The sequence below is a fragment of the Staurois parvus genome, unplaced genomic scaffold (genome assembly GCF_062004578.1).
Source record: "Staurois parvus isolate SC_StPar_1 unplaced genomic scaffold, SC_StPar_1.0 ptg000244l, whole genome shotgun sequence".
NCBI classification, from domain to species: domain Eukaryota; kingdom Metazoa; phylum Chordata; class Amphibia; order Anura; family Ranidae; genus Staurois; species Staurois parvus.
The window spans coordinates 3,470,046-3,489,783 of record NW_028318040.1 but is presented as its reverse complement, the minus strand read 5'-3'; the positions used below and the strand labels follow the sequence as shown (position 1 = coordinate 3,489,783).

Below are 19,738 nucleotides of genomic sequence, written 5' to 3'. Positions count from 1 at the left end.
ATGCATAACTGATGTGAACTGATGAAAACTGATGTAAACTGATGAAAAACTGGTGTGAACTGATGAAAAACTGATGTAAACTGATGAAAAAACTGATGTAAACTGATAAAAAACTGGTGTGAACTGATGAAAAACTGAAGTAAACTGATGAAAAAACTGATGAAAAACTGGTGTTAACTGATGAAAAACTGATGTAAACTGATGAAAATCTGATGTATAACTGATGCAAAACTGATGTAAACTGATGAAAAACTGGTGTGAACTGATGAAAAACTGATGTAAACTGATGAAAAAACTGATGTAAACTGATGAATAACTGATGTAAACTCATGAAAAACTGGTGTGAACTGATGAAAAACGGATCTGAACTGATGAAAAACTGATGTAAACTGATGAATAACTGATGTAAACTCATGAAAAACTGGTGTGAACTGATGAAAAACGGATCTGAACTGATGAAAAACTGATGTAAACTGATGAAAAACGGATGTGAACTGATGAATAACTGATGTGAACCGATGAAAAACTGATGTGAACTGATGTAAACTGATGAAAAACTGGTGTGAACTGATGAAAAACTGATGTGAACTCATCCGTTTTTTCTTGAGTGTGAAAGGACGGATAGGGTTTTCTTCCGTTCAAAAAAACGGATGTTAATGGATAAATGGATGCATGTAAACAGATGATCATCTGTTTACATCCGCTAGTCCATAGAATTATATGGGTGACTGTTTTTCAGCTGTAAAATGACAAACGAAAAATGGTCATACAGAACGCCCACATGAAAGGGGCCTTACACGTACCTTCCAACAGACCCCAGTCTTCATTCTGTTGCAGAGCCATTGCTGCTGCTGAAATTTGACACTTCTAAGAGTATTAGAGGCGTGGTCTAGCGCTTTGGTTCCTCCTGCAAGCCCCATGTCACTACTCTGTCCTGAAGTGGCATAGGAGCTTGCAGGAGGAACCACAGTGTACAATTGGAACAAGTTATTGTACACATTCAAAAGTGTCACATAGTAGCAGCGGTCATAGCTCTGCATAAGACCAAGAACTTGAGCAGCTGCCCACTGGAAAGGAAGTATGAGAAGTTGTCTTTATGAGGTTGCTGCTAGTTGGGTGCAAACCTCTCTCTAAAAATATCAATTACCTGCCAATTATGCAACCCCACTGGCTTCAGTACTGTTAGAGTCACAGACCTGAACAACTACCGTAAGCAAACCAGCAAAGTCAGAGAAAAGATGGAAATTCTTATGTACATGTGTGGCCCAAGCTAGTGACTCAAAGAAATAAAGCCAGAACAGTCAGGTAACCAACATTTTCAGAAGTGAAAAATGCAGCTTCTGTGTTTCCCTTAAAGCCAACAGGGAAATTGTTAGGGAAATGCTAACCAGCAGATACTTCCTCTAATATCCCAAAACTAAATCCACCAATAACATATTTTGGTTTTAACTAGATGCCAGAAGATAATATGACTAACAAACTCTTAGTGCTCTAGAAATGTTTTCACACAAGATTCACACAACTTTCACCCAGTTCACACATTTTCCAGCTGAACGCTACTAGGAGAATGTGTGATTTTTGGATGAAAGTGGTATGAATTTTACACAATAATTTTTTACTTTGGGTCTATTCATAAATATTTTCATGTAAGTGGGTAAGTCCATGCTATACAAATCGGATGATGTCTTTAGGACCTTAAATACAAATGGGGAAGATTTACTAAAACTGGAGTACGCAAAATCTGCTGCAGATATGCATGGCAGCCAACCAGCTTCTAACTTCAGCTTGGGCAATTAAGCTTTGACAAAAAAAACCTGGAAACTGATTTGTTTTTATGCAGAGCTGCATCAGATTTTGCACCCTCCAGCTTTAGTAAATCAACCTCTTTGATCATTGGATGCTCCGTTTTCATATTTTGGCACCTTATGAATAGACCCCTTACTATCTCAGGGATAATTTGTCACATGATTTCTTTATTCGTCTGGTTAATTCACCTACCATGACCGTTATAGGAGATTCTCACTCCATCATTACGATTTTGCATTCATTTAGCACAGGGGTGGGCAACTGTGGCCCGCCAGCTGTTGGTGAACTACAAGTCCCATCCAGGGGCGGACTGACAACTCATGGGGCCCCCGGGCAATAGGGGATCATGGGGCCCCTGTGTCCTTGCCCAAACTCAAAAAAGCCTATGAAAAAGGTACCAGGGGCATCTCATGGGGCCCCCTACTGACACCGGGCCCTCAGGCAGTGCCCAAGTTTCCAAAGGGTCAGTCCGCCCCTGGTCCCATCATTCCTCTGCCTTTGGGAGTCATGCTTGTAACTGTCAGTTTTGCAATGCCTCATGGGACTTGTAGTTCTACAACAGCTGGAGGGCCACAGTTGCCCACCCCTGATTTAGCATTCTGAACAGTGTATATAATATATGAACAGAGCAATTCTGCCTCAATCTGCCCAATGTTGACATTTTTAACAAAACGTAAATAAAATCAATAGCTAAAACACAATTGCAACTTGTTTAAAATTCCATAATTTCCAGTTGATGATAATGGGTTACTCAGTAAGGCTAAGAGCAATGCACTAAGTGCAGCAATCTATAGTAACCAGTATGCAATCAAATTTTGTTTGCCTGATTTCAGTAAACTGAAATGTGATTAGGTGATACATTACTGCACTTTGCACATCATCCTAGCTCTTTTTATTGTTTACTTTAGAAGTGATTATGTGCTGTGCTTAAGAACCTGAGAATTACTAAGTGCACAAGTTCACCTTTATAAAATATTTTACTTAATACATCTTGTAACATTTTTCCACATAGATTTTAACATTCCTGTCTTTATTCATGATTCCTGAAAGGATAAGTTCACCTTTCATAACATGTTACACCCATATTCAGGGTGTAACATGTAATATGTTATGATATGAATGGACTGGCCCCCACTCCCCCGCTTTGACAGCTACCAGGGGATCTTTTCTCCCTGCTAGCTGTCAAAAAAAAAAAAAAAATGCGCCCATGCAGAGCTCCACCTGCCCTCATTCAGGGGGCAGGGTCCCAAAACGAAAAAATTATAAATGCACATTTTTTCACCTGCAAAAAAATTGTATTTATTATTTTTTGTCAAAAGGTGAACTTATCCTTTGAGCTACCAAGTTGTCAGCACATCATTTGTATATTTTACTGGCTGCCACAGGTGACTTGTAGGTACTTCTGATTATAGAACAAAGTGGCCACTGGAATACCTTGACTGTACCCGCCATATATGAGCATGGTGCAGCTCACAGCAGCTATATGAAAGAGGCAGCAAAGTAAAAATATTTTTTACATTAAAGCCTACATTTAGTCAATTCTTTTAAACACTTCCAGTCTGGACAATTTTACTTTCCTGGACCTTCCTGTCCAGGCCAATTTTCAGCTTTCAGTGCTATCACACTTTGAATGACAATTGCGCGGTCATGCAACTCTGTACCCATATGAATTTTTTAGCATTTTTTTGAGACAGATAAAGCTTTATTTTGGTGGTATTTATTCACCACTGGGATTTTTATTTTTTTTGCTACGTAAATTAAAAAGTCCAAAAGTTTTGAAAAAAAGGGGTTTTTCTTATAAAATTTTACAAATAAATAGTATTTCATCATAAATCTTGGCCAAAATTTATTCCGTTATATTTTTAGTAAAAACAAAATAACCCAAATTAGTTTATAACCAAAAATTATAATTTAAAAAAAAATTTTAATATTATTTTTTATTTATTTATTTATTTTTTACATACTGTCACCCTAGCAGTACAGTGTCACCATGGTGACACTGAACTACTTGTGGGGGGTGATGAAGATTTTTATTTTTTACACTGATTGCTTTTACACCCATAAAGGATGTAAAAGCAATCATTTATCCTTCTGTCTAGCTGCATTCTTGCAGCCATTAAGAACTACTGAGTGAGCTGTGATTGGTCACAGCTTGTCACATGGTACAAGGCTGCTGTGAATAGCCTTGTACCATGTGACCTCTGTGATCATTCACAGATTTCACAGGTAGTAAGCAATGATGTCACAAGTGACATCTTGCTTACCACTCTGCATGTGATCACTGATTGGCCAATCAGTGATCACATGATCAGGACCTCGTACAGAGGTCCCGTCTGACGATCGGTGTTCCATTGTGTCCGGAGGACACAGCGGGCACCGGATCGCGGTGCTGTGCGCTCCCAGGGAGCGCACACAATCAGGGTGTGGGAAGGCCATTTATAAACGGCCACCAGACCCTGCACTGCCACCATCTGGCCGTTTATATACAACGGCTGGACGGGAGGTAGTTAAAGGCTGGATTTCCACTGCTGCACTGCATTAGAGCATATTTACACCAGATGCACTGGAACTGCATTGGGTGGCTATTCCAGCGCAGTCCTGCCACATGGACAAGGCATAATACCCTGTCTCTTATGTGCCCAGTTCACATCACTTCATTGCAGAGATGTGCAGGCATAGTGCCCAGCAAGGAGAGAGGCCATCCACTGCCTCTCACCATGTGGCTGGCAACTGAACTTTATGAGTTGTCTTTATAACTCAATAAATGATGCTCAAAAAACTTTGTTGAAAATAAAAAAAGAAACAATGTGATCGCCAAGCTCAGCACATCATTACTGTGCTGAGCTCAGCCAGATCACGCTGCACACCAGCCGCTGTGCTGCAATGCAAGCAGCTGATATGAACCAGCCCTTAATGTATACAAATTAATAAGCACGCAAGAAGGCAGCCCATTCATTCAAATACCTAATGCACCAAAACACACTAGAAAAAGTGTATGCACAATTTGTATGTAATAATCGCACCACATTACAGGTTGTGAGTTACTATGCATTGTAGCATTCTACAACACACATGCATCAGGAAGATTTATTTAGGAAGCGACATCTAGAATGCATGGCACTACAGCAAACCAACAGAGCAACAATGTGAACACAGCCTAAAGTACATCTAAGGCAAGACTTTTTTTGGATAGAGTTGTAAAAAGGCTTTATTTCTGTTTTTGAAAGGTATAAAGGTGAACTTGCATTTAAATATATAAAATCATATGGATACAAAAAAATCATGATTACTCACATGGATAGGATATATTTTAAAAGTCTTTACATAACACATCTGAATTTACAAACTGTAAACCTCATAACGAACGAATGGATCACTCACTCACCAAAGGACGCCAGAGGAGCTTCTTAAAAGTGCCAATTGCCCTATAGGTGATATAAATAAAATACTATATAATGACACATTTATATTATATTGCAAGTATTTATCAAGATTCTTTTTCCTAAATGTGCACAGGTATTACAGCCAATCAAAAAGTGGTTCTAATTATGATTAATATATTTTAGAATATAAACAAATGCAATCTCCAATTTTTATCATGCAGCTTACACTCTCAGAAAACAATCCTCCAACATCCTTGTATGTACTATTCAGACCAGCACCATCATACAAGACAGTCATAAAATTATACATTCAACCAAGCAAATAAACAAGTAGTGTTATTGTATAATTTGTATTCGCTTACATAAAATATGTTCTTACTTTTGAGTATTTGGTATGACTAACGTTTGTCAAAATGTGCCAGGACCTGATAAAAGTCTCCGTGTTGCATAGACTGTGACCCAAACTCTATAGTCCACATCCACTACATGGCAAAGGACTGCACTACCTACCAGTCTGGGAACTATTGGAAAATGTGTGTTTGTAAATGTTGTCCTGGATTACAGGGTAGCAGGGGTATATAAAAAAACAAAATGTTACTTTTTCTAGTGCTGAATTTAAAGCGGAAATGTACCCATAACTTGAAAAAAACAATGTTCTCTAGCAAGGAATATACATTCCACATTGATAATTATGCTACCAAAATTAGCATGTGCTGTAAATAGCCTCCAGTATTGCTCCTGTTTCTTCTTTCTGAAGGCTGCCATTTTTCTGAAGCCCAGAGTCCTGAGCAGCAGAACATCTTTAGGCTGTCTACAGATCGAGTGCTACAAATTCGGCACAGTGCATAACATAGAGAGCAACTGAGCATGTGCAGAGCAGGGCGAGACAGTTTATTAGCAGATTTTGAACAGTATAGGCACTTAATTTTTATGTTTTATATAGCTATACCTGCAAAAGAGGCCGCATGAAGTGACCTAGTAGGACTTAATTTTCACTTTAAGGTGGGTTCTCAGATATTACTGGCACAACATCATCTATTTTTATTCTGTGACAGTTTGGAGATGTTTCCTTCAGCCCGCATGCACTGATATTAGAGCTCAACTATTGGACAACTTTAGGCCTCTGAAAGAGGTGCAGACTGATGACATCATATTGTTATAAGGCTAGACTGAAAGGAAAACTATAATGAGAAAATATGGAGGCTGCCATTGCTTCCCTGGCTTGTTAGAACTGACCCAGTGGCCTCAGTACTCTAAAACACTCTCTTGAATAAGCATGCAGATTCAGAGCCCTGGTTTCACTAAGACTTTCCTGATCTACTGTACATTCAAGTTCTGAATCACGTACCTCAATGTTTTGAGACCAGAAATTACCAATTGACTAGTGTTTTCAGAAGGAGGTCAAATTTCTTTAATGGCCATAAAATGCTCTTTTGGACCAGATCTTCGTTAGATAGCACTGTTCTGCATGCTGTTATTTTTGTCGATGCAGAGTATAGATAGTTTTCTGATGCAAGCCCTGCTTCTTTTCTTGTATATTTATTCCCTAGATTTCAAACTTCTAAAGTAATAATGACTTGTCAAAGAACTTTAAAATGCTTTACTATAGATCTGTAAAAGAAAAGATATGCTAGCAAAGGGCTATAACCTTCAACAACTTACCGCAGCCAATTCAAATTCTTTAAGGTCTATCAAAAAAAAAACCTGAAGAAAATTTGCAGCAGAGGCTGCCATGGTAAAAGTAATCTCTCAGCTATCTTGGGCACCTCTACTATGGATATTGTTTTTTGGTTTTTTTTGGCTGACCTCATTAAATATATCTAACCACCTAAATGTACTCCATGTGAGAGAATGGTGCTTAGTGTTTCTTCAGTGTGTGACCACATTATAATAAAAGGTCTGCTTGGAGATAGATACAATCTCCACAAGTGTTCCACCAAGTTAGGTTTCAACCACCATACTATAAAGGGTCCTTCCATCGCTCTTGACCTCCTCATTTATTTATTTATGGACTTACCCACACAAGTGACAATCAAAATACTCCTTTTTATCATAGATTGGACTATACTTAAGATGGCCATAAGTGGTTTGAATCTTAGTTGGTTCAGCACGAACCAGCGGAGATTCGAACCATCTATGGGCAGGCTGATTGTATCAATTTGTTTAACGACTTACATCCAGCATATCGGATTTTACATGTGATTATTGCCAGCAGCTAAAACCAATAGAAATAATCACTGTGCTCTCCCGGCAGGGATGGCTCCCCACAAAACCCTCCCAGGGAAAACAATAGCTCCACTGGAGGGATTCTGAGGGATCACTGTCTCTGTTGATGGGGGAATCGAGAGACTTCCTTTCCTGCAACCCATGGTTGCAGGTAAGTAAACCACATCATCTATGGTCTGCCTTAACAAATATAGATTACTGCACTTGTACATCCTAATGTTCTTGTTCTGCCCTAGTTGTGCACACATCATCTGAAACTTCTGCTTACTAGCCACCAAAGCGGTTTTCTGCAAGCGTGAATCAATAATACAATATAATAGAATGACTAACAAAACCCTCCTAAAAATATGCAGTTTTCAAAGTTTTTACTTCATTGACTAGCATTAAAAATGTTTGCTTTAATAATACAACAGTTTTGTTGACAAGCCAAACCTAATTCCTTTCTTGGAATTTTTTCACACCTTTCAAACTGTATAGTGTAACTAGGTGTATTCATTATTAATTAGGTATGCATTGACCTGTGATTATAGCTTTGACCTGATACAAAGAGTTCTGCTCGGAAAGATCCATTATTTCAGTCTCGGCATGTAACGACAGTATAAAACTGAGAGCCGAAGACTGAAGATCGTTACCACCCAGCAATTAACAGCTGTCTGCAAATTGCGGGAGGGAGGAAAGGCTTTTGCCCCCAGTCACAATCTTCAAGGCCTGACCTAATTGTGTAGAAATATATAAACATTAAAAGCCCACAAAATCTGGATTGGGTTATCTACAGCATCCCCCCAACAACACACTTTTCTTACAATTCAATTCTGCTTGCATTTGGAAATGTACAAAACTGCTATCTCATTCCTATTTACTTTGCCACACAAAGCACTTTATAAAAAGCATCGTCCGAAAGCTGATACTTCAGTTATATGAGAATGTTGCAATCTGAATTACCCACTGGTCTTTATCTCTCTTAAGGATTCCTGTCAAAGGCACTCTCAACCCTTGTTACAATTTCTCTATCCATTTGCAGAATTCCAAAATTAGGAGGTGAGTGTGGGCCCCCCTTGTAATTGCAGTTGGGCAGACCCCGGCGGAAGAAGCTCAGGCACACTGTATAAGAAGCCAGAGTGATTCAACTTACCATATTCTATTCCAAAAAAGACCGGTGCATGGATGTGCACTGACCAATAACAACCACTCAAATGTCACCTCATCAGTTCAGACCAGTCAAAGTATCAGAATAAAGAGGAGTTCTATCAGGCCGCTATGGGTTATCCAGTTTTTTTTATCTCCCTTGGATATACTTTGCATATTACCTTATTAAATAGGGATCCAAATTTATAACACTTATTCTCTGTTGCATATTACAATATTTTTTTATAATAAAATTTCCATGATCCACATTTAAGATCCTCTTAAGAATAAATAAATTGCTCCTAGGCACAGGAATTAAAACAATTTCCTGTCTACAAAAGAATACAGAGAGGCAGGGTACAGAGGGGACTCCTATGGACTTCTTCCCTCAGTGTTGGGGTTGTTAACTCACCCCATTAAAGGCCACAGATTAACAAAAAAGTATATTTAAAGGGTAACTCCACTTTCATGGGAAAAAAGCAAATAAAAAAAATAATATAGCATATACAATTGCAACACGAGTCATATTATAATTGAATGTTATTAAAACTGTCCTTTCCTTTCAATCTGCAGTGCTGTAATTTTCTGTAAAATGCAGTACATTATGGCTACCTGAAGGTGTTCTGTACACAGAGTGTGTACAGAACGCCCCCCCAAAAACCCCATTTCCTGCTTGTGTGATTGGCTTACTGATTTTCTCAGAAGTCTGCACTAAGATGCAAGTCACATTTTTGGCATCCCCTGCAACAAAAATTTAATTTTTGGTGAGTTACTTCCAGTAGGAAATAACATCTAAGGGTTGCAGGTCCTGCATGTGCAGCAGCTGATTAACAATTATGAATCCACTCCAATTAGATTCACTTTCCACATGGACACGGACAAACAGCTCTCCCTTCAGAATAACAAAAGGTAGGAATCTGCAACAAAGTGTGTTAAAATCCTTGCAGTGTACATAGATCACCCAAAAGGCAAAGTTTTCTTCTCAACAAAAGTGGAGTTACTCTTTATATATATAGTCTTCTATAAACAAATATTACTATGTCATAAATCAAACCTGTATCACAATAGCAGCAATGCCACCAATGTGAGCAAGACCTATAAGGCAGAATCATGTCCAAATTACCCACATTTACCTGAGGTTTAATCATTAGTATAACATTGCTTTATCCCATTATGAATCCCAACAATATTTTTACAACCTATTTAGCTTTCTAATAAATCTATTGTAGTTGGTGTCTGATGGTTAAGCCTTTGTGGCAATGCATAAAATGTACAAAATACAGTAATACACTAATATATGTAATATCTGAAAAACAGTATAGTGAAATTATAGGCTGACCCCACACATTTCTTCTTGCAATAGCGCACGTTCAAACCATTGTTACCATAGTGCATATATGCATGTTGCCGTACATTCTAAATGCCATCCAAACATTTATATACAGTAAACCAATTGCAACTGGACTACAGCTCACTACAAACAAATAAATGAGCTACATTGACAAAATATTAAAGGTATTTTTTCTCATGAAATGAGATTCCATTTAAACTGAATGGGTAGCTGTAACACAATGCACCTTAACACACAAAAAGTATTTTTTTGTTGTGTCCTAACTAATGGGTTATACTGCCACTTGCAGGAGTAAGGCGCTAGGTACAAACAGAAAAGAACAGTTCATGGGTGACTTCTGCTGGTGGCCAAACCCTTCAATTGCAATAAGCAGTTCAATTAGTAGCAAGTAGTACACATGATAAAGGAGGCAAACACTGCAAAACCATATTTCAGAGAGCAGGAGCTGCATGAATAAAAAAAGCTGAATTTCTACATCTTGACCAATAGGACATAGAAAGTGTCGGTATCAAAATAGAGGGAGGACCCAAAAGAAGAAAAACAGAAGAAAATAGTAGAAACATTCTACAATTGAAGCAAGGATGCTTATACATTTACTTGCAAAGCCTTGCAGCCAATGATGAGGCAGTCTGTCTATTCATGTGTCCATCTGCAACTATGATGAGAGATTTTTGTATAGAATCAATAGCATTGAGATAGACCCCAACAACCCTGATTACATCCAGCTAAAGAAGGGCTACATCTTTACAGTGAGAAGGACTGGGACGAAGGAACAGTAGAACATGTCCTCATTCAAGTGAAAAGATGATACCACCTTCAGCAAGAAGGACAGCCGAGCATGAAAGAAAACCTTATCCCTACTAACACCAAAAAAAAAAGCTGTTTGTAGACGAACAATGCTGGTTCAGACACCCTGAACACCAAGTTGATCGCCACCAAAAAAGTCACCTTTTACAAAGGGGCATCAAAAGGAATTTTCCTCTTGATCTCGAAAAAAGGTTTTTGAGGAACTGACAATTCCAGGATCAGATTCCACAGAGTCAAGTGGGGCAACAACATTGGAAGCAAAAAACAATCCTGATAGTAAGACTGAAATTCTATTTTGTAGCCAGGTGAAACCACTTCTCGGACCCCAATGTCCGAGATAAAAGCTAGCTAGTGGCCTTTAGATGATAAAAGATATCACCCCACCTTGGTATGTTCTTGTGGAGGCAAACCTTTTTGCAGAGGGGGGTTTATCTTCAGACTTGGAAGGCTTGGACTGTCAGGGGCACCTTGCACCTTGAGTGGTGGTGGGGTTTTGCAGATTTGCTTTTGTTTGAAGTATCTTGGCCACAAAAAAATATTTTAGGCTGAAAAGGGAGGTCCAGGTTTACGTCAATCCTCCTTTGATTGTTTTCACTTGCAGAAGGATGGTGCTTTTACCTTCCATGAAGTTCTTAATAACCTTTTCCAGTGAAGGTGCTGTTCAGACAGTTGTCCACAAAGTGCATCTCAGTCAAGACCTTCTTGGACAGTAGATCCACTGACCAGCACTTGAGCTACAACAGGTTTCAAAGGACTCCCCCCCATTACAGAAAGACAAGAGACTAACTGTTCTGAATCCAGGGCCACGTCACAAACATATTTGAGGCCCTGCACCAACTGGGCCACCAACTTGACATACAGTATGCTGGGGAACCTTGCTCTGAAGGCAGTTCTCAGTAAAGAAGCTTAACTCATTGTTAGAGCAACAAAATCAGAGACCAGAATTGGTCTGATTAGAGCTCCTGCGACAATGATGGTGCCACTGGAGCCCTACTCATAACCGTAGTTAGCGTGTGTCCAGTCTCAGTAGTTTCTTGCACCCAGGAGGTAAAGGCACGGCATCCAGTCTGGCTGCCTGCAGCCTGTCAAAATACATCAAGACACTGAAATACCCTGCAGCTGGATGCTGTGCCAAATGATAATCACATTTAGGGTAGTATGCCCAGAATGCAAAATACCTGAATTTTAGAACATATACGGCCACAGGTGCACAAAAACGGCTACATGTTCAGTGTGCATGAGGCCTTATATGTTCAGAATACCTAAATAGGATATTTTCAATGTAAGTGGAGTTTGATAGGCTAAGTCCCTAGCTTCTTATATGTCTTGAAAAATCAAAAAGCTAGATCTACCATGACACAGTTCCCAACTGTTCCTGCCTGTCTTCTCATTTTCCAGCATTTCCTGTTCAATTCTCTATACGTTACAAAATTCAGCAGGGAGGTTGACTGAATCTTTCTTCAATGTATTTGTTATTTATATTACTAATATCAATAACTTCCAATGTGACTCACAGAGTACATGGATGTTTCTTACACTATAAGTCCACTTCGTCGAGTCTTCTAATTTTGCATTCTTAAAATTTAGGCATACTTGAGGTAAATGTGTGGAAGCTAGTTAACCAACAGGAGAAAAAAATTCAAATGTGGACAAAACAGAAACTCAGTGCAGGTAATGTCCTTTATGGTAACTGATGCCATCATCGAAGTTCTATAAGTCTACAATGCTACATATCTAGTCACCATGCTGCTTCCTAAATGGTATAACCTAAACTGAATTCCTGGCAGGTGTGGCAAAAAATACAATTTTAACTTCTTATGCATTCAATAAAATTGTTATTTTTCATAAATCTAGCACAAGTGCCTGAATATGTTTTTACATTACCTTCCTCTAATAGCAAACACAGCATTAATGAGACTAGGAGAAAGAGGGTCAGTCCTTTGACCCAATGAAGGACCTATTGCTTTGCATGATGATCACCCTCTAATAGTGTGAATATGCTGGCAAGAATGGAGAGAAAATGGATGGCTTCCTCAGTATGCAGATATTCCTTCATTGTCCAATCACAGGCTTGACTGGGACCTGCAACAGGGTGTTTAACCTAAGTGCAAGGAAGAATAGGGTCTGACTGTGGTGTCTGGCCAGGGTGCCAAGAGGACAAGACTGACTGGAAAGAATTACGTATCTCTTGGTAGGTAAAACAATTCATTTGCGGTACGTGTATGTGTATGTAATTTTCCTGGGGTCCATACTCCATGCATGACCTTTATAAGCTATAAAATGACACAAATATTCAACAATTTCAAATAAATTATTAAGAATGGCTATACAGGAAAACACAAACGAGCCATGTGCACCAGTTTAATAAACTGAATTGGAAAATACATTTTGACAATCTGCAGTCAGGTCAGCCACATAAGGTGTGACTGAGTGTTTCTAAGGAAGCCAATTACACTAAGATATTTCCTTCAATTGTTGAGAAATTGAATAAGCACGTTAGGAGCATTCCCTAAAGGAACTTACGCTGAATTGAGTCAATGCAGTTAAGGAGATACTCTAGTCAAAATGAGAAAACCTGTGTATTAATATTTCTGTGTACTTTTAGGTTTTGTTTACTATTTTGACAGGCCTTGGGTCTGTTATTCATTTCTTGCTGTATGTATACTTTATCCCAAAGTATTTAAAGTCTAATTCCGTGTTTAATATCCATTTAAAATACTTAGTGTGCCAAGAGGTGCACTTGCTAGGAGTTCTGTATTAACTGTACAGTTAGGACTACAGTGGGACAGAGACTGATTTACAAAGCTGCCCATACTTCCCAATATAAAGCTTGCTCTGATTGGCTGGGGCAGAAATTGTGACATCATCTGCCCGCCTCTCAGACTTTGCTGATCAGAGGAAGCTTTGTGTTCTTTCTTAGAATACAAAGCTTCCTGTAAATGGCTGTGTAGCGTGCATCATGACTCAAATTTGTTTAATGGGTAGGATGGGAAGTCCCCATCCCACAATAGAAACACAGCACTGTATACTGTATGTTGCTGAATTTACATACAGGTAATACAGCGCAATTGTTTATTTGGGCCAGCCTGACAAAGCAAGACAATTTAAAATGCCTTTTTATCTATGGGGCAGTTGCATACACTGAAAAAAAAATAAAGCATGCAATTTTTTAGTGCAGCATGGTGTGATACAATCCACTGTATTGCACCAGGCAGAGGCTGACATATTAATAAAGTTCTAACAAAAAAAGTAAACAGTGTTATGCAAACCAGGATCAGCACATCGCCACTGATTCCTCCCAGAGCACACCAGCAGAACAAACCTTTACACTTTTGGATAGTCTAAGTGAATGCTGCATTGTATTTACTAATCTAAATGATATATTCAATTTACAAAGTAAGCATTCACTGTAAGGTCAAGGTTTTTTTCCATATAGTTTCTTTCTGTATTATGTTATACACTAGAAGAATCAATTTGTTGAAAATGTGTTACATTTTTTTTAGGACTCATTCATACCATATCCGATGAGCTGCGCTGATCAGCAGAGATTAATGCAGAAGCACATAGGAAACAGTAGTTTTCTATGTGTCCTGTTTACACCATAATACCTTGTTGAGGTGCGTTGCAAAAAAAAAAAAAAAAAGCATGAATCTTTAAATACTCTGCCTTTTTACTCTCATTTTAGATTAGTACAAGTGCTCTGTAAGTCAGATCTGAGATTTCAGCTTGTGACTAGCAGATGACAGGAATTTTCTATATTAAAAGGAATAATTATCTGGGTAAGATATTCACTCTATTTAGCGCAGCTCCAGACTTGGCTGTTTCCTCCTTGGTCTGGGGTATGACATGTCCTGGCCACGGGTGTCTAGCCTCACTCCAAGGCCCAGGAATGTCGATATATCAAACAACTGCACACTAATTAAGTCACTTATGGAGAAAAAAACTTTATTTCTGGTCTGTCTGCTGAGAGCCCTCGCCCATAGCCACAACCCTCTAAATTATTTACAAATGTCATTGACTGTTGTTGTTTGCTTAAATTGAATTCTCTTGTGTGCCAGGGTATAAATGCCCCCCTTCCTTTGCTGCCTCCATTTCTATGGTTAAGCCCAATCAGAGTGAAAAGCAAAAAAGGGGGCGTGGCTATGTGTGGAAACTGTCAACAGACAGAATAAAGAATATTTCTTAAAGTGATGTCATCAGTTTTCAGCCATTTGCTGTGCCAAAGGAATAACTATTGTAACCACACATAGCACAACTTAAAGTGTTACTAAACCCAGGACCCTGCATTCACTATATCTGATCTCCCACAGTACACAGAACATGGAAATGCAATTATTTTAGTAAATATAAACTGTTAAATACCTTTTCTCATCAGCAGTCAGAGCAGTCTTGTGACTTCTATCAGTGTTCAGCAGAGCACTGGTTAAAGCTTGCAGTTTTCTTTCTGTTCTAGGATTCAAAAACCCTGACTTCTGTTTGGACAGTGATGATTGGCCCTGTGCTGATCACATGCACTCCCCCAAGAATAAAAAAAACCTCTCTAGCAATACACACTAAACTGAGCATGTGCAGAGTGTCTCCACATGATATGTCTTATCAGGAGACAAGAGGGAGACACTGGAAGGGGAGGATCAGAGGAGTCAGGATCAAACAGCATTTTTAAACAATGCAGATGATTAACCCCTTAGGTTCAATAGTGAGTATAACAAGCATACTTTACTGCATATACAGACTGCTTTTACTGTTGTGGGTTTAGTAACACTTTAAAATAACTTAATGTAAGTTATTCTTGAAAGCCCCAGGGGTGCTGCCATTGCCAACCCTCTTTCGAGTATGCTAGTTGTCTGGATAGTGCACTGAGCAACCAGGTTCAGTAAGGTTTACGTCAATGCCTTGGAACAAGAATACATTATTTGTATGCTCGTTACAGGTGAGGGACACAAAGTATTGAAGCAAGAGCTTAAACATGACAGGTAGGAACCTAGCACTGAGAGAATGAGAAGAAGCAATAGAAGCCTTGACATCTGACTCAGGATAGCTTTTATTTCTTTAACCCTTCCATGACCAGAGGTCAATGTATGCTTGTATCACTTGTTCTGAGCTGATATAGTAGTCATATCAGGTTCCTGATTGTCAGTGGAGACATGGGTTGACAGTAACAGCTGGGATTGAGAGCAAGCAGTCTCACAATCTATCTGCTGCTCGCTCTTAAAGCTGAATTCCAGTAATTCAGCTACTTTGTAAAATCTGCATACATACCATGAGTTAAATCCAAGGAGGTGCATGCCATCTCCTGGATGTATCTTTTTAATTTACATCTGACAGGTTTTAATTATGCTCCAGGAAGATAACCTCAGGGGCTTCGATACTGGATGTCCTGGTCTCAGTTCCTCCCTCAAGTTCAGAGTCGATGCAGCTGCTATTCCTACCACTCCTCCTGCCCAATCACAGAAGCTTTTGTACTATGAGAATACATTCACAAAATACAAAGTGATCTGTGAATGGGCAGCAGAGGAAAGGGTAAGGCATAGCTGCTGTGTGTGCTTTTCTCCTCATTGTCTCCTCCAGGGCGCACCATAAACCTGTTAGATGTACTGTAAATAATAGAGGCAAGTTCAGGAGGCATGCACCTCTTTGGACTTAACTCATAGTATGCATGCACATAACACATAATGGCTTAATTCCTTGAATTCAGCTTTAAATGGGAGGATATTTATTAACATATCCACAACATAGAGCATCGTGCTAGGAAACATTTACAAATTCAGGGCAAGAGGAGGTTAAAGTGACACTAAAATATATTCATATTTCCAAAACAATAATTCATACACATCCACTACTTAATGGCTCTGTAATCCATTTTTCATTAAATCTGTTTTTACCGTGTTTATCTGCAATGCCACCTGTGAGATCCCGAACCCGTTTCCCTTTCACTTCTGTTAGTTTGGAAAGAGCCATACATGTTAGTTGCGGTCATGTGCACGGCTACACATCCTATAGTCCCTATTCTATCTCGGAAGTGAGCAAGATAGGGTGTCTATGTTCCTATCAGGGGCGGACTGACCATTCGAGCACTCGGGCACTGCCCGAGGGCCCGGGGTCAGTAGGGGGCCCCATGAAATGCCCCTGGTACCTTTTTATAAGCTTTTTTTGGGTGTGCTTTGAATGTGGGCAAGGACACAGGGGCCCCATGATCCCCTATTGCCCGGGGCCCCATGAGTTGTCAGTCCGCCCCTGGTTCCTATATACCGTGAGGCCAAGTAGAATGAATGCAGCCATCCTCCAACAGGAAGTCATATCACAACAGCAAACCAAAAAGGAATCTTGAGGCTGAGAACAATAGAAGGTACTCTGAGTTAAGAAGACATACTTGAAAAGATTTTTACATTTTTTTTTAAACAAGAGTTTAGTGTCACTTTAAGCAGTGTTTTAGAGTGTAGATCTAATTGGAGCTATTTGAAAATTCCCACAAAGTGAACACATGACACTCCCATGCCTCCCACAATGCAGCCTTTGATGCCTAAGCACCTAATCACCAGGCCTGACTGCTGTGCCGTTGGGTTCAATGGAAACATTTGCAGCTCTGTATAATTTGTGATTTCTTAAACATGCTGGCAGCAGATTGGGAAGGCAGAGGATGTAGGGAATGTAAGTACAAGGTGCAGTGCCAGGACAAGGTCATCTTCGGGGCGCAGATGCCAAACAGCGCCTCCACAAAATGTATGAGCATTATGTGTCAGCAAAAATCCCCTCCCTCCCCCCCCATATAAATTCAAGCAAAATAGGGTGCTATAGAGGGCTATAAGATTCCAGCATTGGGGCCTCACACTAAAGATACCACTGGCTGTTAGACTGCCACTGTGTGGTGTTTGCTTACCCACCCCCTACCCACATTCTTTGCCGAGAGGAGATGAGGGAGGACAAACAAACATTGCACAGAGGCGATTCAGCAGTCCCAATCCAGGAGAGCTGCAGTGGCAGGAGCAGAAGCTGGAGGGGAGAGAGAGAGCACAACCTGTCCCTACTCCCAGATCTCTCCTCCTCTCCAGATCTGGCTTGTCTCCTCCAGAACTAAGCTGACAGGAGTAGTTAAGCTGCTGTCACTACTCCGTCAGCTTGTAGGTAGGAACTTTCCATGCGGTGCCATCCCACCTCACATGATACCACTGAGCCCAGGGCAGCCGCCACTCCCACCCACCCCTTGTCCTGACCTTGACAGGGTGTTTTAATTCACTTAGTAAAGCAAACCTGATATTTTGCACAATATGAGCAAAATCTCCCTCCTAGATTGTAAGCTCGAAAGAGCAGGGCCCTCGAACCCCTCGTGTAGTGTATTGTTTTGTTACTGTATTGTCTCATGTACTGTCCCCTACTATAATGTACAGCGCTATATAAATACGGTGGCGCTATATAAATACTGTATAATAATAATAATACAAAAGTAGAGATTCATTTTAAAATGATAAATACTGCAAACTCATACTGTATGACTCAAACACATATATTAATGTATTATTGTCGAAGTGGTCACAGAAATATAGCTTGCTTTAATATACTAGTGAAATCTGTATCAGAGTGAAAGCACACCATATTGCAGTCAGCTTTTGAATCAGCAACAAAGCTTAGCGGAAGCAAGGTTTTAGATTTGTGCCAGACGCCATCAAGAATAGGAAGCCAGATTCATTCATAAACAGTCTTTGCATATTTTTATGCAATTAGATTCTTCTATAACCCAGTCATGATTCATCTAACTAAAACACTACACATATACTGTATGTGTCATATAAAACATATTTCATGCAGAAAGATTCACTTGCAGTGAATTGTCAGCTTCTTTTCTTTAGAAATATGCCTGTGTCTGTTGTGTTACTGTGTGCTAAGGTAGTAACATTGATGCAACAGATTTATTTTGAATGGGCTGGCAGCGTACCTTAATCAATGAAAATAGTATCTGATCTTTTTGAAATGCAGTGTGTGTTGGGGTGCACTGCAGTGTTGGTGTGTTGCCCACTATTATAACAGTACATTGGGGTGCCATTCAAAATGGGGCATGTTGCGGCAATGTGCAGTAAAACAAGTGTTTTACTTCCAGTTACCCAGTGCAGAGATCTGAATAAACCCTTACTGATGTAATTTATGCTCTGTCACACAGAAAGTAAGCATGTGAAGCACACAAAGAAATGTAAAGAACAGCAGAAATTTCCTGAAAAATAAATGTTCAAAGTGAACAAGCCATTGTTGGGTTGGGGTAAAAATGACTCCCTATTACACCCTTTTGGCCCATTCACACGGGCAATCCGATCAAGTCTGTCTCTCAGTTTTTCAGGCTGACTGGATCGGAAAGGTCCATGCATTCCTATACACTGGCAGGGGGGGAACGGGTGTTTACATCGGCTTACCTCTGGGTTTGATTAGGCCTGCTAAAAAAATGGGGGAGGACTGCATCCACTTCCATTTGGGCAGACCAAATCAGAGGAAGCCGGATTTAAACTGACAGCGGAGTCCATTTACTCCTGGCCACTCATAGAGCAGAGCAGGCTCTGTCAGTGTCCACTCTGATGAAACTGAACGAACATGGACCTGTCATCCGCCTGCTTTGCTGTAATTAGTGGGGGATCAGCTCATAGATCCCTTGCTGATCGGAACAGAAGCCACCTCTGTGAAAGCGCCCTTAATGGTGAAACTCAATACATGATGGTGGAATTACATAAAGAGGGGACCACTATCTGCTTATATCTTTTCATAGAGTTTCCTGACATTACATGACACCAGCAGACCACCCACCTTGTAAAATTCACTTGTCACGATACCTAATGTTCAGTAGATTAAGGATTCCCAACTCTATTCCTCAAAGTCACTTTACTGCCTAATTATGCACCAATTTGACCATGCAGAAAAAAAATTATCCACCCTGCAGACTACAGGAAGCATTACATGCATAGAAAATAGTTCTCAGGATGGGACGCAAATAACAGATCAATAATTTCAAGAGATGCTCCTGATTCCAAGCATCACTTGCCATTATGACAATTTCTGCAAT

The 19,738-nt window shown here is 39.8% G+C and overlaps 1 protein-coding gene across 4 annotated transcripts in view; it reads right to left on the bottom strand.

Annotated features, from left to right (window-relative positions):
* CXXC4 (CXXC finger protein 4) overlaps window positions 1-19,738 on the bottom strand; it is a 347,965-nt gene that overhangs the window by 301,236 nt on the left and 26,991 nt on the right. For 2 of the 4 annotated variants that reach the window (XM_089680525.1, XM_089680523.1), the window contains exon 3: window positions 5,192-5,231. The exons of 1 other annotated variant lie outside the window; for it this stretch is intronic. In XM_089680525.1, the coding sequence (XP_089536651.1) occupies window positions 5,214-5,231 (18 nt within the window). In that variant the 3' untranslated portion in view covers window positions 5,192-5,213. Of the gene's footprint in view, window positions 1-4,891; window positions 5,232-19,738 lie in introns of those variants that run through there. One more of the 4 variants, XM_089680524.1, reaches the window with a different exon arrangement.